A 21,615-nucleotide genomic window follows, 5' to 3' on the forward strand; every position below is an offset into this window, starting at 1 on the left:
CAGGTGGAGCTGGTTGGGGCGGGGCTGCAGGTGGAGGTGGTTGGGTCGGGACTGCAGGTGGAGGTGATTGGGGCGGGGCTGCAGGTGGAGGTGGTTGGGGCGGGGCTGCAGGTGGAGGTGGTTGGGGCGGGGCTGCAGGTGGAGGTGGTTGGGGTGCGGCTGCAGGTGGAGGCGGTTGAGGGGAGCAAGGTGGGAGGTGGAGCAGCTGCTATTTAAGAGGGGGTGGTGGTGCCGGTTCTGCAATTAGGTTACTGTGTCTTGCTGGGGCTTAGTCTTGTTTGCTGAAGGGGCAGCAGGGCTCTACCATGGAGGGTGTAGGGGGTCTCTGGCCTTGGGTGCTGGGTCTGCTCTCCTTGCCAGGTAAGCTGGCTGCCTGTTCCTCCTGCTGCTGGCTCCAGCCTGGAGAAAGCTGGGGAGACGCTAGAAGGTTGTGGCTGGAGCCTGCAGGGATTGTAGCTGAGCTCAGTAGCTCAGAGCACAGAGCTCTCCAGGGTTATTCTAGAAGTCAGCTCCTGGGGGCCAAGGGGAGGCCTCCTGAAGGCCCTGGAAGCAGAGGGCCTGCCTGGCAGAAGATAGGTGTTGTGCCCCAGGCCTACTTGTCTTGGGGTGGGGGTAGGCTGTAAGTCCCCACTCCAGCCTGGTCAGGCAGGGAGTCATCCAGGCTGAGCCCATTGTCCAAGAGCCTGGGCTGAGAGAGAGTCATAAGGTGGGGTCTGAGGCTGGCCCTGCCCGTCACGGGCGTCAGAACCCGAGGTCTGTCCTGCCTCCTTCCTTCCTGCCCCTCCTCTACCTCATAGGTGGGGCACGTGCCCTTTTGGTCCCCCTAAGGGAGCTCCTTCCCTGAGGTCATCTAGACCTTGGCACCAGTTGGGGTTAAGCAGGGAGGTTGGGAAGGCTCCTTGGCTTTGTGCTGGAGCCTACTCTTCCTAGGGACTGAGTCTTACAGTCTGATCCCCCACACCCACCCCATGTCCTGCTGTCTGGTCTCACCAGTGGGTGCTCCAGGCATCTGTGTATGCCCCTGTCTGTCTGGACCAGGTGTGATCCTAGGAGCGCCCCTGGCCTCCAGCTGCGCAGGAGCCTGTGGTACCAGCTTCCCAGATGGCCTCACCCCTGAGGGAACCCAGGCCTCCGGGGACAAGGACATTCCTGCAATTAACCAAGGTGAGGGCACTACATCTTCTCATGGCCTGGAGGGGCACGACGTTATGTAGTGTGAAAACCACACCGAACACTCAGAAATGCAGAGCCTGGGAGGAAATGGACCAGCTTACTCTGGGCTCTAAGTGGTTTTAAAGAGATGGAGTGGTGTTGCTATGTTGCCCCGGCTGGTCTTGAACTCCTGGCCTTAAGTGATCTTCCTGCCTCTGCCTCCCGAGCAGCTGGGACTACAGGTGTGAATGGGTGGAAATTCTATGGGCAATTGCTTAAGTCTACTTTTTCTTTTTGTATCTTTCTTAGTGGATTGTTACTTTTATAAGAAAAACTAAGCTCTTAAATGGCCTGGGTGTGGAGCTAAGCGGTTAGTCGTCGTTTGAGATTGTCAGCCACCCCGTGCAGTACTGTCTGCAGGTGTGATTAAGAAGTCTGAAGCTCAGCTGGGCGCAGTGGCTCTCGCCTGTAGTCCCAGCACTTTGGGAGGCTGAGGCGGGCGGATCATGAGGTCAGGAGATCGAGACCATCCTGTCTAACACAGTGAAACCCCGTCCCCGCCAAAAATACAAAAATTAGCCGGGCGTGGTGGTGGGCGCCTGTAGTCCCAGCTACTCAGGAGGCTGAGGAAGGAGAATGGCATGAACCCGGGAGGCGGAGCTTGCAGTGAGCTGAGATCGCGCCACTGCACTCCAGCCTGGGCGACAGAGCATCTCACAAAAAACAAAAAACAAAAGTCAGGCTCAGGGTCTTGCTGTCTGGGGATGTCAGCTGAGGAATGAGGGTGTATAAATAGCCTGAACAAAGCCAGTCGAAATGGAGACTGGAGTTCAGATGTTGGAGCAATGAGGGCTGAAGCACTCAGGGTTGAAGCAATGGGGCTGAACAGGGGACAACCTTGCCCTAAGGGTGGGTGAGATCCTACCAGATGTGGTAGCCACTGTGTGATCTGCCCCCTTCTTCCTCTGTGAGCTGACTTGGGAGCCCAGCACCAGCTGAGCCTTGAGCCCCAGGCACCATCGCACCCCTGGATCACCGTGAGTGGTCTGCAAGTAACCAGAACCAATGGAGAAAACTCCCAAATGCTGGTGACCCCAACAACTATCCTATCACCTACAGTCAGGCTGTCTCATAAGGGCTGCCCGTGCCTTACCCAGTGCTTTCCTGGGAAGCACCTGCCCATCTCCAGCCACTGTGAATATGGCTAATGCTGCACAGCTGTCTGCCTCCCAAAACTGGCCCTTGGCCAGAAGGAGCTGCCTCAGCCAGAGATGCCTGGGGGCTACTCCCTTGTCTGCCCGAGGTGGCCTACTGTGACTTCTAAGGGACAGGAGTCTGGCTCCTGCCTAAAGGTGGTACAAGTCAGCGGTGTCATTTGTGGTCTGGAGCGCCCATGGGATCTGGCTGAGGCTGTGCCTGGGTTCTTCCCTGCCTTCTCTCCTGCTTCCCTCACTCCCCCTGTGAGTCACTTGTGGGAGACCCGGCTCAGGGAGAGACGAGAAGCAGAGGGACTAAGGGGAGAGGGGCTTGCGAGAGCCAGTATTTGCCTGCCTCTGATGGTGGAACAAATTTGTGGAACAAAATTGCCACCTCAAGGGGCCTGAATATAACAGATGGGTGGGGAATAGATGGGGGATGAGGTGGGCGGGAGACCCCAGGGCCTGTTCTGAGGAGTGTGGCTCAGGCTGGAAGAAGCCGCTGCTTCCTGAGAGCAGGGACCCGGGCTTGGGACTGGATTGCATGGGTCACGGGCTGTGTTTGAGCAGGGGAAGGATGCAGTCCAGCCGAGAAGCCTTGCACACTCAGGGACTGTGTGACTTCCCTGAGGCCACGCAGGCTCAGTGCTCAGGGAACCTCTAGCTCCACAGTCAGGAGAGGGACAGACCCCAAGCCTCAGTCTCCTTTGTCTTTGTCCCCCAGCCCCCTCACACCTGCAGACAGTCCGCACAGGGTGGCTGACATTCTCAAACATCAACTAATGACTTAACTAAACACCCAGGCTCGGAGAGCCGATGACCTATACTTTTATTAGGCTATTTAAGAACTTATAAAAGTAACAATCCACTAGGAAAGACACAAGAATAGACTTAAGTAAGTAGGGACTTGCTTGGCCTGTCCCACGAGTCAGTGTTCTGGGGGACATGGGCCAACACGTCCTTCTTCCTTTCCCAGGGCTCATCCCGGAAGAAACCCCAGAAAGCAGCTTCCTCATCGAGGGGGACATCGTCCGGCCGGTGAGTGCACACACTGACGTGTGTGGGTACGGATAAGCCCACAGCTGGCGACAGGCCCTCTGAGCCCACCCTGGATGCCATGGGGCCTGATGTGTGAGGGACATACATAGCTTGGTAGATGCCTCTTTTTGTCAAGGTTGGAGCGACTGTTCTGTTAGGAAATAGGAATAAGCCAGCCTGAATGCTAAGGAAGGCTGGTATCTGAAGTGCTGGCACAGTCAGCCTGAGAGGGCTTCCTGAAGGAGGAGGTTTGAACACTTGACCCAGCTTGGTACCCTGCCCAGGGGAGGTGCTCAGCACTCGGGAGGTGCTCAGATAAAGGAAGAGATGAGCAAGGGTTGGCAGAGTGGCCAGTGGCGGATAAAGGGCCTGGTGGCAGTGGCGACCTAGGGATGGTGGAACAAGGAGTGATGTTGAGCCTGACCATCTTGGCTGTGGTCGAGGGGCCACATCTGAAGGGAGAAGGTTGCTGGGGATTGGGGCGCCTTGCTAACAGAAAAGGGAACACTGTGCCCAGGACGGCAGCCATGTGTTTCAGGCAACTGCGAATGGCAGAAGTCTCCTGAATAGGACAGTGACCCAGGGGAAGGCAAGACTGTCCTGTTGGAGGCCACCACTGACGGCACAGCCTCTGGCTGGGCAGGAGAGCCAGAGGCTGGCCCAAGGCTGCCCGGGAACTCCGGGGGCAGGGCAGACCCTCCGGGTTATGCAGTGAGTGCTCGGGCAGGTGGTGTGCAACCACCCGGAGCAGAATCAAATGCCTGCAGCTGATGGCACAGGCACGCTGGGGTGCTGTGGAGCCTGGGCACCGAAGGGCTCTGGTTGCTGGAGAGCAGAAGTAAGCAGCCAAGGCCAGGGTGCTGCCTCACTTTCACTCCATATGGCTCTGTTCCCATGATCGTCCCACGTTCAGGGAAGCCTGGTGGCTGTTCCCCTCTGGAAGGGGCACTGTCAACATGCTGGGGTGGGGCTGCTGGCCCAAGCCCTTCTGATTCAGGGCACCCTGGGGTGCTGGGCCTCCTAGCCAACATCCTCAGGGACTAGTCTCTTGTTTGCTTGAGATTGAAATTCTTTCATCATAGGCCAAGGGACTGTCTTGTGCATCAAGGTTCATGTAGCTGGCCCCTTGCCTTCCACAGCTCTGTCCCATCTCTAATGGTCCCCCATTCCCATGCACACAGGTCCTGACTCCCACATCTTTGGGGTTCTGGTGCCCTGGGGTGTGGTACCCTTGGGGCACAAAGCTTGGGTGGCCTCTGTCCCCAGGGGTTGAACTGCTGCTCTCTCCTCAGAGTCCCTTCCGACTGCTGTCAGCAACCAGCAACAAGTGGCCCACGGGTGGTGGTGGTGTCGTGGAGGTCCCCTTCCTGCTCTCCAGCAAGTACGGTGAGTGAGCATGGCGGGCTCCCTCCCTGCTTCAGCCCCTTCTTCCTAATGCGGCAGAGGTGTTCCTCTCTTCCCTTTTCCTCTTACACCATCACATCCCTTCCACCTCCCCACCCGAAGAACCTGTCTACAGATGCCCTTCTGTTGCTGAAGGTCTCCTGAGTAGGGAAGGTTAAAATCTGATGGGAAGGTATGTCAAGGGGGGATCTGGTTCCCCTTGAGACCATGCGGTGCAGAGGACAGTGACCTACCCAAGGCCACACAGCCAGGGTCTGTCTGGGGCCCAGCTTCTTCCTGGCACCACTAAGCTGCCCTTTCTTGATGCTATTTTGGGAGAGTGAGTTCAGAGCTCTGCTCCCAGACCCTCAGGTAGAGCTCAAAGACCACCAGGGCTCTGGGGGCTCAGCCAGGTGGTGTCTTCCAGATGAGCCCAGCCGCCAGGTCATCCTGGAGGCTCTTGCGGAGTTTGAACGTTCCACGTGCATCAGGTTTGTCGCCTATCAGGGCCAGAGAGACTTCATTTCCATCATCCCCATGTATGGGTAAGTGCCGGGGCCAGGATGCGTATCTCAGCTTGCTTCTGCGTTCAGCCCGGAATTAACTTGGCCATTGTCTAAAATGTATTCCTGGGCCCATCCTCCAGGGCTCAGTCTCCCTGCCCACCCTGAGGGGTCTGCCCAGTGTGAGCTGGACCTCCAGGGCGGAAGGTGGGAAAGGGATGGGAACGGTGCTAGACCCTCCATTTACAAAGCCCTCCTCTCCCGGGGGACTCCATGAGGTGGTGAGGAGAGGAGGTTTTGCGGGGCAGACAGTGCGTGAGTCACTGAGTCCTGGCAAGTCCCCTAACTTCTGAGCCTCTTCTGTCCCCTCTGGGGTGCGAGTGGTGGCGATACCTGCTTCCTAGCTTGTCAGGGGCCTGAGGCAATTTGTGTGAAAGCCTTGGCTTAGGGCTGACCAGGAGGGTGTGCTCACTTAGTGAGCTGCTTCTGTCCTCTGTGTTCATATATCAGTTTCTGCCGCCTCCCTGCAGCCCAGGCTGGTGATGGGGGTCCGGTATGGCCATTTCACAGAAGTCCAGGCAGTAAAGGGGCCTGGAGAATGGTGAACCTGAGACTAGAGCCCAGAGTGGGGCCTGCCTGTTGGGAGTTTGTCTATCTTGTGTTGTGTGGGGAGGGAGAGACCAGGTCTGTATGTCTGGAGGGATCTGGGCTGGCACTTACCCCGCTTGCTCTCATCACCCTGCAGGTGCTTCTCGAGTGTGGGGCGCAGTGGAGGGATGCAGGTGGTCTCCCTGGCACCCACTTGTCTCCAGAAGGGCCGGGGCATTGTCCTTCATGAGCTCATGCATGTGCTGGGCTTCTGGCACGAGCACACGCGGGCCGACCGGGACCGCTATATCCGTGTCAACTGGAACGAGATCCTCCCAGGTGAGCCAGGCCACACACAGGACAGGCTGGTGCCGGGGAGGGGACAGCACGGCTTGGGCCCAAGTCGCCTGGTCCCCATGGGTGAGGCTATCCATCCTCCCCATCACCTGCCTGCTTCCTGTGGGGAAGGTGGGGGTCTCACTTCTGTCTGGGACCTGGAGGTGGTCCAACTGCTGCTCTGGGCCCCAGGCCTTCCTCCGCCCACCTGTAGTTGTGCCTTAGCTAGGGCGCCACCACCTGCTTTGTCTCGCTTCTCATCCCTGACACTGTCCTCTCCCTGGCGATGGGGCAGGCAGTGCCCATGATACCTGCTTGTTGAGTACTCTAGCAGCGGTCTCATGTACCAGATACCACCACCATGGACTGGGGCTGTGTGCCAGCTTGGGGAGCTGAGCCAAAGTGGGACCCCAAGGTAGCAGGCTGCACAAGCCAAGTGCTGGGCCACGGGCTGAGGGCAGCACTGTGGGGCTGGGACATGTGCCAGTGGTGCCAGTGAGCAGGCAGAAGGAACACAGACTGTGGCCATGGGAGAGTGGAGGCTGGAGGCAGGTGGGCTGTGGTTCCTGTGCTGGCAGCGGCTGTGTGGCACCGGGGATCAGATCCTGGTGATGGTGGGGTCTCTCTCATTGTGGGCTTGATGGTCTGGTTCAGGAGGCAGGAAGAGCCCCACAAGGGAGGGGCAGAGGAGGTTTGGGTGGGAGTCTGGCTTAGGGGTTGGAGCAGGAAGGCCTACCATAGGTGGAGGGCGTCCAGCATGAGACCTTTCAGGGCTGTCATGTTAGCCAGGTGAGGCAGCCAGGGAAGCTGCCTGGGCCCAAGGACCTTCCCAGGCCCCAAACACCGCTTTCTCAGTGGCTCTCAGCAAACATGAGTCACAGAGAAAGGGGTGACAGGGCACGTGGGTAGCACCTCACAAAGGGGGAGGGGATGGATATTGAATCAGACCAGGCTGGGGAGGTTGTGAGGGGGGTGACAAGTGACTCTGTACCCTGAAAACAGACTGATCCTTCCCAATGCTCGTGGAACAGTTGTGAAAGTTTACCCTGATAATTTTATGATATACTATGAAATGCCATGAAAACCTGCAACTCCGAAAGTAGACCAATGTAAACATTCTGATCATGATATAAAGTAGAAACCGATACATCAAAACCAAAAGCTTCTCCTATTCAGAAATTGAAAAAAACAAAAAAACTTTCTTTCAGCTCTGGAGTTAAAGTACAGCAATTCTAAAAAAAAATCATGAAAGACTATAGAAAAGCCAATGGTTCGCAGCTAGAGCAATGCTCAGAGAAAATGTGTAGACTTACGTATCAGTAAACAGAACAAATTGAGCATGTCAACCCAAGTTAAATGAACGCAGGAGGGAATTTCAAAAGGTAAAAGCAGAAATTGAGTTGGAAAACAGCACTAATAATTATTCCTAATGATAAAACAGGCTAAAACACGGGTTCCCCAGTGGAAAAAATGAGAACATATTTGTTCTCATTTAGGTTAATATGTTCTCATTAGGTTAACATGTACAGAAACTGCCAGGGCAGACACATTAATAACAGTAATTAACTGTTGTGGGGCGGGGAGGTGGGAACTCAGGAAGCAGGGGATGGAATAGACTTTTACTACATCTCAATATTTGACTTTTGAACCAAATGAATATACTACTTATTCAAAAGTATGTTTAATGAATTTTTAAAAAGAAGTAAGAGCTCAAGAGGCAGCTATGTTAGGCAGGTGGTGGGGTATGAAGGTGCTGGAGCGCTCATTTGCTCCATGGAGAGGAAGCTGCTGTGACCGAGGTGGCGTGTATGCGTGGCTGGCTGGCTGGATTTGGGAGGATTGGGGGAGCAATCCCTCTGAAGGCCTGGGGGACTTGAGTGAGGGGGAGATGGGCTCCAAATCTGGGGAAGTGCTGTGGCCTGACACAGGAAGAACAGGTGGGCCTGTGACTGGGGACTAGGGCATCACCACTGCAGATGACAGCATGGCAGCTTTTTAAAGCTGGGTCAAGGAATAGACATTTCATCTGGGGTGGGAGGGACATCTGAGACTCTGAGCAGTGTGGGACCCGTGGCAGCTGTGGCTTATGCAGAGACCAGCCCCGTGCAGGGTGAATATGCAAGGAGGAAGGATGGGTGGAGGGAACAGCTAGGAGGTGATGGTTGGCCAGCCATGGGGTCCCTGTGTCTCTACCTCAACTAGTACAGGTTGGGGATCCTCCCAGGGCTGGGAAAGTGGGACTGGTACCAGAAGCAGCATGGTGGCTGTGGGCTCAGCCCCTCAGCTTGGGTGAGTTATGAGCTCCCAGAAGACTCTCCCAGCCATTGCCCGCCCTTTCTTGCCTGCCCTCTTTATATGTCAGTAAGTTGTATTGTTTTTGTATTTTTAGGCTTTGAAATCAACTTCATCAAGTCTCGGAGCAGCAACATGCTGACGCCCTATGACTACTCCTCTGTGATGCACTATGGGAGGTGAGGACCCTGCCTTCTTCTCCCTCTGCTTCCCCCAGCCTCTCCCGTGGTGATCTGGACTCAGGGGTCTCCCGCTGGGTTCCAGGCTCGCCTTCAGCCGGCGTGGGCTGCCCACCATCACACCACTTTGGGCCCCCAGTGTCCACATCGGCCAGCGATGGAACCTGAGTGCCTCGGACATCACCCGGGTCCTCAAACTCTACGGCTGCAGCCCAAGTGGCCCCAGGCCCCGTGGGAGAGGTGAGTGGCGTGGCAGGAAGGTGACTTGAATCTGGAGAAGGCGCCTGTGCTCTAATGGTGTCAGGGAGGGTGACAAGGAGGGAGATGAGGTTGCAGGGGGAGCAGGGTGAGATCACGGGGGCTTGCCACAACAACGCAGAACAAGCACTTGAGGAAAGTTAACACTCACTATGACTCAACTGTAACCAAAGAGGAATAGGGCTCACTTGCTTAGCCTAGATAATAAACATCTACCAAAAACCTAGAACAAAAGTTAAGGGTAAAACATTAAAACTGGGACCAAGACAAGTTTTCCCACCATTGTCCCATCTACTCCACATTGTGTGGCAGTGGAGGTCCTGGGCACCGAGGTAGAGCCAAAGAAACTAAAGGTCCGAGGATTGGAAAGGAAGCAAAAAAATCGTTCATAACAGATGATTACCTGTATTGAAAGCAACAATCTATAAACAAGTTATTAGAGTTAATAAGAATTAGAAAAGGTAAATACAGTTAATATAAAAATCATATTTCTGTACACCCAGTTAGAAAACACAATTGTTAGTAAACATACCATTATAATAGCAATCATAAAGGTCCCAAGGAATAAATCTGACAGCTGTATCAAACATTTGAGGAAAAATGAACCTTTATTAAAATTGTTAAATAATACTTAAATATAGAGAAATCTGTTATTGAAAGGAAGGCAATGTTATAAAAATTCAGTCTTCCCAAATTAATCTATAAATTCCCACTCAAAATAAGTTTGATCTTGACAGAGTGATTTTTTTTTTCTTTTTCTTTTTTTTAAAGATGGAGTCTTACTCTGTCACCCAGGCTGGAGTGCAGTGGCACAATCTCGGCTCACTGCAGTCTCTGCCTCTGAGGTTCAAGTGATTCTTGTGCCTCAATCTCCTGAGCAGCTGGGCTTACAGGTGCGTGCCACCACACCCAACTAATTTTTGTATTTTTAGTGGGGACAGGGTTTCACCATGTTGGCCAGGCTGGTCTTGAACTCCTGACCACAAGTGATAAGCCTGCCTTGGCCTCCCGATTGACAGGGTGATTATAAAGTTTTTATATGAGAACATGAAAGGTCAATAATAGCCAAGACATCCCTGAAGGAAAAACTAAAAAGACTTGCCCTAGCAGATGTTAGTCATCTAGTTCATGAAACGTCTTTACATAAATGCATAGCACTGGAGCAAGGCTAGACAATTGCCCGCTGGAACAGAATCAAATTTAGAAACAGATTCCATTCAGAAGCAGAGCCCTGATGAAGGGCCATTGATGGTCACTATGGAAGGACAGTTAAGTTACTTAGTTGTCTTAGAGCCATTTAGCATCTATTTAAAAATCCCTAACTCATCATGCGCAAATAACTCTGGATGCATGAAAGACACGTGTAATAAAAACTTTAACACGTTTAGAAAAAAAACATATAGTAAGATCTCTTCATGACCTTGGGATAGGGAAGGATCACTTAAATGAGATACAGCACTAATTGTAAAACTAGAAAGATTCATAAATTCAACTACATTAATTATAACTTTGTCCAAAGGCACCAAAAAGAAAGTGAAAATACAGGTTACAAATAGACTTTTTTTTTTTTTTTTTTTTTTGAGACAGTTTCACTCTTTTTGCCCAGGCTGGAGTGCAATGGCACGATCTTGGCTCACTGCAACTTCTGCCTCCCGGGTTCAAGTGATTCTCCTGCGTCAGCCTCCCTTGTAGCTGGGATTACAGTCACGCACCACCATGCCCGGCTAATTTTGTATTTTTTGTAGAGATGGGGTTTCACCATGTTGGCTAGGCTGGTCTTGAGCTCCTGACCTCAGGTGATCCCCCTGCCTCAGCTTCCCAAAGTGCTGGGATTACAGGTGTGAGCCACTGTGCCTGGCCCCAATATATTTTTTTGCAACACATAATTTGTATACAAAATACATAAAGAACTACACATTAATATAAGAACAAACCAGCTGAGTGTGATGGCTCATGCCTGTAATCACAGCACTTTGGGAGGCTGAGGTGGGTGGATCGCTTGAGCTTAGGAGTTCAAGACCAGCCTGGACAACATATAGTAAGACCCTGTCTCTTAAAAAAAATACAAAAATTAGTGGGATAGTGGTGTGCACCTGTGGTCCCACCTACTCAGGGAGGCTGAGGCAGGAGAATCACTTGAACCTGGGAGGCGGAGGTTGCAGTGAGCCAAGATCGTGCCACTGCACTCCAGTCTGGGTAACAGAGCCAGACTCTGTCGCAAAGAAAAAAATCAAATAGAAAAATGGGAAGAGACTTAACAGACATCTCAGAGACCAAATGGGAAACACACCAAAGATGTTCAACCTCAGTAATTGAGGAAATGCAAATGAAGTCTACAATACCATTCTATAGCCACTAAACTAGACACTTTAAAGCCCAATAATACCAAATACTGTTAAGGATATAGAGTGATGAATGGAAATGCTAGACCCTACTGATAGGAATATGAGTGGCTGCAACCACTTTGGAAAACAATTTGACATCCTGGAAGGTTGAAGTGTACATAACCCCTGACCCAGATTCTACTCCTAGGTCATCTAGCATGCAAATGCCCTCTCCCTCCCCTCACTACCTGCTTCTGCCCCCAGCCCCAGGTAATCACTAACCTACTTTGCCTCTCCGGATTTACCTAGACATTTCCCATAGGTAGAATCATAACACATAGCCTCTTGTGTCTGGCTTCTTAATGTTTTCAAGGTTCATCCATGTTGTAGCATGTATCAATAACATCGCTGAATAACATTCCGTTGGATAGATATGCCATACTTAGTCACCAGCTGAGGGACACTTGGGTTTTTACTTTGCAGCTATTATGAATAGAGCTACTATGGTCATTTATGTACAAGATTTTGTGTCAACATGTCATTTCTTTTGGGTATACAGCTAGGAATGGAATTGCTAGGTCCTACAATAACTCCATGTTTAACTGCTAAGATTTTTTTTTTTTTTTTGAGATGGAGTCTCACTCTGTCACCCAGGCTGGAGTGCAATGATGCAATCTTGCCTCATTACAACCTCCACCTCCAGGGTTCAAGCAATTCTCCTGCCTCAGCCTCCCAAGTAGCTGGGACTACAGGTATGTGCCACCATGCCCGGCTAATTTTTGTATTTTTAGTAGAGATGGGGTTTCACCATGTTGGTCAGGCTGGTCTCGAACTCCTGACCTCGTGATCTACCCGTCTCGGCCTCCCAAAGTGCTGGGATTACAGGTGTGAGCCACTGTGCCTAAGATATTTTCAAGTGGATGCACCATTTTTATTCCCACCAGCGGTATACGAGGGTTCCGATTTCTCCCATCCTTGCTGACACTTGTTATCTATCATTTTGGTCTACATCCTAGTGAGTATGAAGTAGTATCTCATTGTAGTTCTGAGTTGCATTTCCCTAATAACTAATGATGAACATCTTTTAATGTGCTTGTTGGTCATCTGCATCTTTGGAGAATGTTCATATCCTCTGTCTGTTTTTCTTCAATTGGGTTGTCTCTTCTGAGTTGTAAGAGTTCTTTATATATTCTAGACACATGTCCCTCATCAGATGTTGCCCTTAAATATTTCATCACTTCCTATGGTTTTTGTTTTTCCCACTTTTTAATGATGTCCTTTGAACACTAACATCTTAAATTTGGAAGTCCAACTGACCAATTTTGTCACTCCTTTTTGGTGTCTATGACGCCTTTGCCTAACCCAAGGTCATGGAGATTTGCTCCTGTTTCCATGTAAGTCTTAGTTTCAGGTTTTACATTTAGGTATATGACCTATTTGGAGTGAACCCTTGAACAAGGTGTAAGGAAGGGGTTCAACTTCATTATTCATGTAACTAGCCAGTTGTTCCAGCACCATTCTTTCCCCTACACTTTTTTTACTGTACTAAACATCTAAAAAATCCCTAAAGAACAGATGTGGTGAGAAATTTGTGTGTAATTTCTTTTGTTGAGATGGAGTCTTGTGCACCTCAGCCTCCCGAGTAGCTAGGATTAGAGGTGAGCACCACCATGCTGGCTACGTTTTGTATTTTTAGTAGAGACAGGGTTTTACCATGTTGGCCAGGCTGGTCTTGAACTCCCAAACTCTAGTGATCTTGCCTGCCTCAGCCTCCCAAAGTACTGGGATTACAGATGTGAGCCACCATGCTTGGCCTTGTATGCAATTTTTCTAGAGGTTTGACTACCATGACTAGGGAATTGGGAGGTGGTGAAAAGGCCTGTGGTCAAGGGGTGGGTCTATCAAGATGGTGAGCATGGGAGTACATTCAGATGCCGGAACCATGACCTGCTGGAGGAGAGGGTTGGATATAGCGGGGAGAAAGGACACCCAGAATGTTTGGAAAAAGGCTGCACATGGTGGGAGCTGAGGCATTTCCTTGGATCTAGTGGGAAGGAAGAAGACAGCAATAGACCCAAGTCTGCAGGAGGATCTTGATGTATGGATGCTGGGGACTCTGTTACATAAGGAGAGGTGAGGCCACCAGAGGTAGGGAGAAGGGGATGGAAACAAAGGAGAAGATGTGCCTCCGCTGACTGGAGAGCAGGAGACACCTGGTAGAGGTGGGGGATGCTAGTGTTCTAGGGCTGGGTCTGGCGGCAGGTGTGACGGCAGGGAAAGGTGGTTGAGGCTACCTCCGAGGGGTGACTGCCATGGGGGCTGTGAAGCCTATGTAGGTGGGAGTGATCTGAAGTGGGGAGGGCTGGTGTAGGATGATGCTGGGTCTGGGGAGTATCTGCAGAGCCGCGCTACCTCAGTGTGCACAGGTGGAGGGGGTACTGTGGAGGGTGGCCCCCAGGAACAGGCTGCAGTGGTGGTAGCTCCTGGTGCTGACCAGGTCTGGAGGGCGGTGTGGGCTGTGAGGCTAACAGGACCTGGTAGAAGAGTCACCAGTTGAAGTGTGGGAGTGAGGATTTGGTCAGGGTCAGCTGAGGGAAGAGGCTCCTGGTGAAGCCCTTGCTGCGTGCGCAGGAGGAACTGGGATGGGAGGCAGTGCTGAGGGGCTGGGGCCAGCCAGAGAACATGGGCTTGAATGAGGAAGAGTGCCCACAAAGAGGTGGGGTACAGTTGTAGTCTGGCATGACAGTGAAGAACAAGGAAGCCCCAACCTACCTCCTGGCACGGTGCAGGGTTTAGATGTGGCCATTAAGTGCAGGAACAGTTCTAGGGCGAGGTCTTGGGTTCGGGGCAAGTGGTAGGTTATGGCCACAGGCAGAACAGCCTGGGTGAAGGGTTCGGAAGGCGGGCGCTTTGGTGCTGGGTCAGGTGACTTAAGTGTCCCAGCAGTCTCGGGTGTGAATGGGGCAGTGGTGGAAGCCTGAGTGGACTGACATTCTGATGGTGACTTCAGGGGCCAGGCAGGGAAGAGATGGGATGGCTTCATTGTCCTGGTCTCTGGTAGTATGGGAATCTGGGTCTTGGATGCACTAGGCCGTGGCATGGGTGGGCACCACTCCTGTGAGCTGAGCCAGCTCTGGGTCCGCACAGCTGGGCCACATGTCATCCTACAGTTCTGAGGTTCCACCTCCTGTCTTTTCTGTTGCAGGGTCCCATGCCCACAGCACTGGTAGGAGCCCTGCTCCGGCCTCCCTATCTCTGCAGCGGTTTTTGGAGGCACTGTCGGCGGAATCCAGGAGCCCCGACCCCAGTGGTTCCAGTGCGGGAGGCCAGCCCCTTCCTGCAGGGCCTGGGGAGAGCCCACATGGGTGGGAGTCCCCTGCCCTGAAAAAGCTCAGTGCAGAGGCCTCGGCAAGGCAGCCTCAGACCCTGGCTTCCTCCCCAAGATCAAGGCCTGGAGCAGGTGCCCCCGGTGTTGCTCAGGGGCAGTCCTGGCTGGCCGGAGTGTCCACCAAGCCCACAGTCCCATCTTCAGAAGCAGGAATCCAGCCAGTCCCTGTCCAGGGAAGCCCAGCTCTGCCAGGGGGCTGTGTACATAGAAATCATTTCAAGGGGATGTCCGAAGGTTAAGCCTGTGGCTTCTGTCCCCAAGTAGGGAGGGCATCCTCTGCCCAGTGGAGCTGGGTCGTCTACCTCTTGGCTCCTTTGGGCCACACCACTGTCTTCCAGCCCCAACCTACCACCCCATCTCAGAGGGCCGGGACTCTTCCCCTGTCTCTCTTCACTGTGTTCCCCTAAGGGCTCCTAGGGCCAGGGGTTCTTCTAGCTCTGCCACAGGGGAAGGCAGGCCTGGCTGTGCCTGCTCTTGACTTTTGCCCAGCCCTGGTGGATGCTGGGAATGGGAGGTGACATTCTCCAGGGACAGGTCCTGGAAGGGGTGGGGAAGAAGTAGGTTCCAGCCCCGCAGAACCCTGGAATCCCTCCTGTGCCTGAGGCCCTGCCCCCCAGCATGGACTAATGGTGTCCCTACCTCTCCCTCAGGGCAGCCCTGTGGCTGGGACCCTGGGAACAGCCTCCCATCCCACCCAACATGCCCAAGTGTGGGGGAATGTTCTACAGCGGTGTAGCCTCCAGCCCTTCTCTCCAGGAGGCTTTGAGAGCCCAACTTACTCCCCTGCAGAGCAGGAAGGTGGTAGGTCAAGTGTGGCCACCACTGGGGAGACGAGAAAGAAGTGGGGCCCCACCAGATTGCACAATGGGAACCTCAGATGGCCCCTGAACAGAGGACTCAGTTGTCTCCACCCCACACCGCTATTCCCTGGAGCTCAGCCAGGCGCCGCCTTGGAAGGAGAAAGGGCTGGGGTTATCTGGCTTGTCCTCCTCCAGGCAAGCCCCCCTCCTCCTCTGCCCCAGCTCCCAGCCTGGCCTCCTCCAGGCAGGCCCTACTCCTCTGCCCCAGCTCCGGCTTTCCCCATGAGGTTTGTCCCAGGCATGAAGAAAGCATCCAGGGTGCCAATGAGTGGGCCTAGGCCAGAGGCCCCTCAGTCCCCAAGGGTACTGTTTTGGTGGCCTTTCAGAGGGTCAAGGAAGACCTGCTTGGGGTAGAAGGGGCAGGAGCCCCACATGTTGGGGGAGGAAATAAAGTGGAGTGTGCTGTGCTGACCTTCCCACCTCCTGTGTGCCTTTAACACCCCTTGCCCTCTGGGGCCCCAGGTGGCTATCCCACCTCCCAGGGAAGACAAAGACTTCAGCGAGTGCTCCAGGGGTCCTGGCCAAGAAGCAGCAGGGCAGGGCTGAAGCTTGGAGTTCCCAAGTTCTGGGGAGAGGTTGCTGTTTGCCAGCCTTCTGGAGGGTCACGTGCTGGGGCCGCACTGAGGACATGGGGATGCACTCAGGGGACATTGTGTCCTCTACCTTCAGTCGGCCTTGGGTTTCAGTCATGAGTCATGAACCCTGAGACTGAACAGTGGCCCAGTCCCAGGCATTAGCACAAGGGAAGGACTGCAGGGAGGTGCTGTTCTTCCTCTTGCTCCTGGCTGGGGGAGTGGGGTCTGCGTGAGTGTAGAGTGGATAGGGGCTCTGGCCATGCCCCAAGGAGTAGGGGACAGCCCCGCTGGGAGGCTTCCAGGCAGAGACCTTGAGGCAGCCCTAGGACAGAGGCAGTACATGCAGTGCCCCATTTATCAAGGACAGTAGAGAGGCTTGCACTCCTCTCGGCCTCTGCTGCTGGGTGGAAGGAGGTGCTGTGCTTCGTACCCAGGGAGGACCCTGGCTCTCGGGCTACCCGTCACCAGCCTCCATTGGGATTTGTCTCTTGGTCTCCGATCTTGTTCTCTTGAAGATGCCACTTGTCTGAGCCTGGTGGCTTAAGGGGAGCGCAGGGACAAGGTTCAGTCCTTTGAGCCCCAGCCTGGGTGGTGGGAGGGGTACAGGGCCCTGGGGTGTAAACCAAGCCCAGGCGGCTAGCCATCCCCTCCCAGGGGTCTGTGGCTTGTTCACCTCCGCAGTCACCGACCATGCAGCTGTGTAGGCTCAATTTGTTCACTCATCCAACATACCAGGTAGGCAGTCTCTGTTCTGCTGGGAATAGCAGTGAGCAAGGTGGGTTCCTCTTCTCGTGGAGCTTATTCAGGGTGGGGAGGGTTGGACAATAAGTCAGCAAACCAGAAAACATCTGGCATTGGCAAATGATGGCAGAGCGGAGCACCCCCTTAGGCTGCTGGTTAGGAAGGGCCCCTCTGAGGATGTGACATTTCAGCCTAGCCCTAAATGGCAGGAGGCTACCTGTGAAAATTCAGGAACTGAATTTCCTGAATTCCTGAGTAGCCAGTGCAAAGGCCCTGAGGCAGGGGAAAGCAAGGTGTGTCGGGTCTGTGTAACTGGCATGGGGAGGGGCCCACAGCCAAGTCAGAGATGGGGAGGGTTTTATTCCACAAGCAACAGGCAGCAACTACTGGAGGGTTTGAAGGAAGATGGTGCCACATCCGACTTAAGGTTTAAAACGTCCTCGATGCATTCTGGAGAATGGGCTGGAAGCAGAACAGCCGGGAAGCCACTGAGGTTATGCAAGGGAGAGAGGCTACAGAGATGGACAGGAGCAGGTGCTTTTGGAGTGTTTAGGGGTCACAGTGGCCCCACTTGTGATTGCATGCATGGGGTGAGGGCACAGGCTCTGGGTGGGAGCTGCACCATTCACTGAGAATCCAGCACTGAGGACCTCGGGGCAAGGCAGGGCTGGGGGAAATGGGTATGTCAGGTCTGAGGTGTCCATGTGACATCAAAGGGGTCAGAGAGTAGGTGGGCTGAAGGAGTCTGGGGTTCAGCGGGGAGAGCAGGGCAGGAGGTGCCTGGGGGAGTGCTGTCGAATCTGGAGGGGAGCCACACGTGTAGAGGAAGAGGAAGGATCCCTGGACTGAGCTGGGTTGCTGCATTTAGAGCAGCATTTCTTAATTTCAGCGTTGCAGCATTTTGTACCTGGTAATTCTTTATTGTGGGGACGGCCCTGAACCTTGCAGGACATTTGGCAGCATCTTTGGCTTCTACCCACAGATGCCAATAGCGGCCCCCTCCCTGTATTCCAGACATTGCCGAACGTCCTTTAGAGGAGGAGAGAGAATCACTCTTAACAAGAACCTCTGACTTAAGAGTTTGGGAGAAGAAAGGGCTGCAGAGGAGTGGCTTTCAAGGTGGTCACAGACCCTGTGAGTGTTCCAGGGGAAGGGCTGCTGTGCCAAGTGCTGCTGAGAAAGAGGGCAGAATAAGCCTGGTGCTTGGTGATGTGGAGTAGGGCATGACCCACAGAAGACCCTCAGTGGAGGGTCTGCAGATGACCTGCCGGGGGTTAAGGAGAGAATGTGAGGGGTCAGCCACAGTGCCTGGATACAGACACGAGGGGAAGGTGGCTATGGGAGGCAGCAGAAAGGTGATGGGGCTTGGGGGGCAGTTCTAAGGGGTGGGGCTGGCTTTGTAGAGTAGGGGCAGTGACCATAAGAGGGGGATAACTGAAGCGGGGGAACCCTGGGGTGAGATGAGAGGGGTTGGGCTCTAGGGCATAGGTTGAGGACTTGCCCTTCAATCAGCAGAGAGAGTTTGAGGCCAGATGCAGGTGGGCGGCGGGGGTGAGTTCCTGCCTGGACTTCGGTTTCCCCCTAAGTACCAGGCAGAGTCACAGCATGGTGGGGCGGAGGAGTGGCTGGGAGGTTGGAGAGGGAGGGAGGGATGCCGATTTTAACAAGTGGGAAAGTGAGCATACTAGGGAAGTTTGGAGATTTGTGGTCATGAATTTAGAGTGAGGCCAGTCGATGCAGAGAGTGTTTTGCTCCGGAAAGAGCAGCTGCTTGGTCAAAGGCAGGCAGTGGGTGGATGATTTAGGTTTGACCAGAGCTGGGGTTTTGTCAAGATCTTTATGCAGAGAGGACGACTGACTTCTATTATAGAGGACACGACCCAAGGATCTGGGAAGTGGGGAGGTTGGGGCATACAGGATGGTCTGGGGTTAAGAGTCCCAGGGACTGAAAGGCTGGTGGGGGGCGGGGTACGTCTGGAGAAAGGTGGGGTGTGTGGCCTGATGGGGGTCTGTCCCAGTGGGCCCTTAGGGGAGGGAAGGCACCGTTGTGAGCTGCTGGAGCCCCAGCCCAGGAGATCTGGTGGCACCATCTCACCTCTCAGGCCTGGAGAAGTGGCTCCATGGCTTCCAACTAAGGTCTCACAGCCAGCGATGGGACAACAGTCTTGCCCTTCTTTGGAAAAGGTGGATCGCTTCCATGGCTAGGTCCTTTCCCCATGGCCCCTCTTCCCAAGGACATCCCTCCAGGGCACCCTCATTTGGGCTATCTGTCTTAGAATGCTCATGTGTATGAGTGCACTGTTGCCTGCTGCCACTGTCCCTCACGGCCAATGACCTTGTGCCAGGTACTGGGGACAGAGAAGGGATGTCCACTCTGATGGGCAGAGGTGATGCAACAAACCCATCAGACAGCATCTTAGTACAGTGTGCTGAGTGTGAAAGTGGTGCCGCCTGGCGTCGAGGAACCTGGAGAATGGAGGTCCTCCCTCTGCCTGAGAGCCCGGTGACTGGTGAGTGGGCCTTGAAATGTGAGTAGGAGCCCACCAAACACAGAAGGAAGGGTGATAGGGCATCTCTATCAGAGCAAACAGCCCCAGGGAAGGTCTGGAGAGTGGAGACCCAGGGCACATTCAGAATCCAACACTGGCCTGGCGGGGCAGGGATGGAGGGCTGGGATCCAGGTTGTGCCCTGCTGCCCACTCCCCTGCTATGTGTCTGGGAACGCTCCGGCTGCTCCTGCTGCTGGCTGTTGCTGGTCTGGGACTGAACTATGCCCGTTCCTGTGGAACAGGATGACAGTGGAAGGTCAGGTCTAGTTTGGGAAGAGCTGAAGGAAGCCTTGCTATGGCTAGTAGGCTCCAATTCCTGCACCTGGCAGCCTCATGGGGCTGGTTGGAGCAGGCAAGGCCTGAAGGTGTGTGTGTGCGGGGGGAGATGGTGAGCCACCGAGAGGAGCAGGAGCTGAGTTATGTTATGGCCTGCGTGGCCCTGGAGAGCTGGCGCACCCACGCTGCACTTGTCCATCCTGGGGTGGAGCCAGGAGACAGCTGCAGTAGAAGGTGACAGCCTGGGGCAGCGGTATGGATGCCAAGGCAGCTCCTGCTGCCCGGAGGGCACACATCTCCCAGGTCTGCCAGCTGTAGACTCTGTCCCTGGCTGTCCCCACCTGGCCTAGTGCCTAGCTGGCCCAATGAAAGATGCCTAGCAAGGCTTGGCACTCAGTAGACCCAAAGTTGTCACTTCTAGGAAGGCCCAGGTAAGCGTCCTCAGTGGGGACTTGCAGGGTGGGGAGGGCACACGGGCAACCCAGTCTCAGCTCCTGCAGCATCCCTTGAAGGAAGATGGGTCAGAAGACAAAGGCTGATGCTGGCTGCAGAGTCTGGGGAGCTGCTCACTGGCCCCCAGCCCAAGTGTGGTTGGAGACAGTGGAAAGGCGGTTCCTCTCGATGCCCACGTGGGCCTCTAGCAGGCCCAGACTGTACAGGCCTTGGGAGCCCCTGGATAGGCAGGCACCTGCCTAAGTAGCTGCTCCCAGGCTCTCATGGCCACCCTCTGTCCTTCCTCAGGGAAAGAGCTACTGGCATCTCTCCATCACTGGTTATGTATGCCCAGGCGGCGCCCAGGCCCTGCCCAGCCCAGAGGGTGGGAAAGACACATCCAGGAAACTGTGTCTAGCAGAGTGGTCGGTTTTGAGCTGAAGCCTAGGGTTGGGGGTGGGAAGGAGGCTGGTTGCCCTGTCCGAACCCAGCCCTGACAGCATCCACCCCATGGGCTGTGGGCACTTGCACCTCACCAGAAGCTGGGGAGTCTGGCAGAATGACAGGGATGGGGGGATCAAGGAGGCACCTACTCCCAACACACCCCCGTGGCTGGGGGTGCTGGTCTGGGTACCTGAGACAGGGCACCTCCCACCTGAGCCTGGGGAGGCGCTAGACATTGTCCGTGGGCACTGAGAGGCCACGTGCTCTGCTCCCATGGAGGGGGCAGGGAGGAGAGGAGGTCCAGCAGGTTGGACGGGGCCTGGGGGAGCCCCACTGTCAGAGGTGGATTGGTGCTTATTTATACAGAGGATGCCTTGCAGAGTCGTGGGCTGTGAATAAGAGGCCTGGCTCGAGGAGGGGCTTATGACATTAGGGGCTCCAGAACCGGGGAAACATGCCCTCAGGGCTGCCCAGGCTGGTGCTGGTGGCGATGTGGCAGGGAGAGTGAGTTGGGGCCCTGAGGGAGAACAGTTGCTCATAGCGCTTTGAAGGCGAGTGGGGGGCCTTAGTCTGAAGTTTCTTTTTACCCCAACCCTCTTTCCACTGTCACCCCCAGAAGGGCTTCAGTGTGTATGTGGGGCAGGACCGCAGCAGGGAGGGAGGGTCAACCCCTTCCCCCGGGGTCACTACAGAAGCGGAGGGACGCTCCACCCTTCACGGCTGCCCCTGAGACCTGCTTTTTCTCGGAGCTGTGTGACAAAGGCCCCACCCTTTACTCCCCCACGGCAAGGTCTCCTTGCTTTACTCCCAGGAAGGGACCTCCCCTTCGCATTAGTCAAGGGGCGGCAGCTCGCCCTGTGCCCCGTACAAACCCTTGGCTGAATCGCAGTTGATGCTGTGATTCGAGTCCAAGCCAGTTTCCCTCTTACCTCCTTTGCCCTTAATGGAGAAAACTGAGGCAGCTGCGGAGACACAAGAAGCCGAAGTCCTAAGACCCAGGCTGCGAGCGCTGGCTCCGGGACCCGGGCTGCCGCTGACGGGCTGGGCCCGCGGGCGGCAGCAGGGGGCGCTCGCAGGCCGGGACGCGCCCTCCTCGCGCGGC

At 54.5% G+C, this 21,615-nt stretch overlaps 1 protein-coding gene across 2 annotated transcripts; it reads left to right on the top strand.

The window, feature by feature from the left end:
- On the top strand, positions 1–15,908 carry ASTL (astacin like metalloendopeptidase). 2 transcript variants are annotated; one of them, XM_003805725.6, is made up of 9 exons: positions 1–360; positions 1,039–1,164; positions 3,325–3,386; positions 4,679–4,772; positions 5,197–5,314; positions 6,018–6,199; positions 8,586–8,667; positions 8,753–8,907; positions 14,455–15,908. In XM_003805725.6, exons 1-9 carry the CDS (start codon positions 306–308, stop codon positions 14,874–14,876), a joined length of 1,296 nt encoding a protein of 431 aa, XP_003805773.2. In that variant the 5' UTR covers positions 1–305; the 3' UTR covers positions 14,877–15,908. The 2 variants fall into 2 exon arrangements, with proteins under 2 accessions (XP_003805773.2, XP_063450649.1); XM_063594579.1 differs by lacking the exon at positions 1–360 and having other exon boundaries at positions 969–1,164.
- The last annotated feature ends 5,707 nt before the right edge of the window (positions 15,909–21,615 follow it).

The sequence above is a fragment of the Pan paniscus genome, chromosome 12, assembly GCF_029289425.2.
Source record: "Pan paniscus chromosome 12, NHGRI_mPanPan1-v2.0_pri, whole genome shotgun sequence".
Lineage (NCBI taxonomy): Eukaryota > Metazoa > Chordata > Mammalia > Primates > Hominidae > Pan > Pan paniscus.

What these genes read in the sequence shown, in the direction of transcription:
- ASTL (XM_063594579.1), top strand. Translation starts at nt 969, where the DNA reads ATGTCCTGCTGTCTGGTCTCACCAGTGGGTGCTCCAGGCATCTGTGTA. An exon ending in CCTGCTCTCCAGCAAGTACG is followed by an intron (nt 4,773 to 5,196) that starts GTGAGTGAGCAT and finishes GGTGTCTTCCAG; the next exon opens with ATGAGCCCAGCCGCCAGGTC. An exon ending in TCCATCATCCCCATGTATGG is followed by an intron (nt 5,315 to 6,017) that starts GTAAGTGCCGGG and finishes ATCACCCTGCAG; the next exon opens with GTGCTTCTCGAGTGTGGGGC.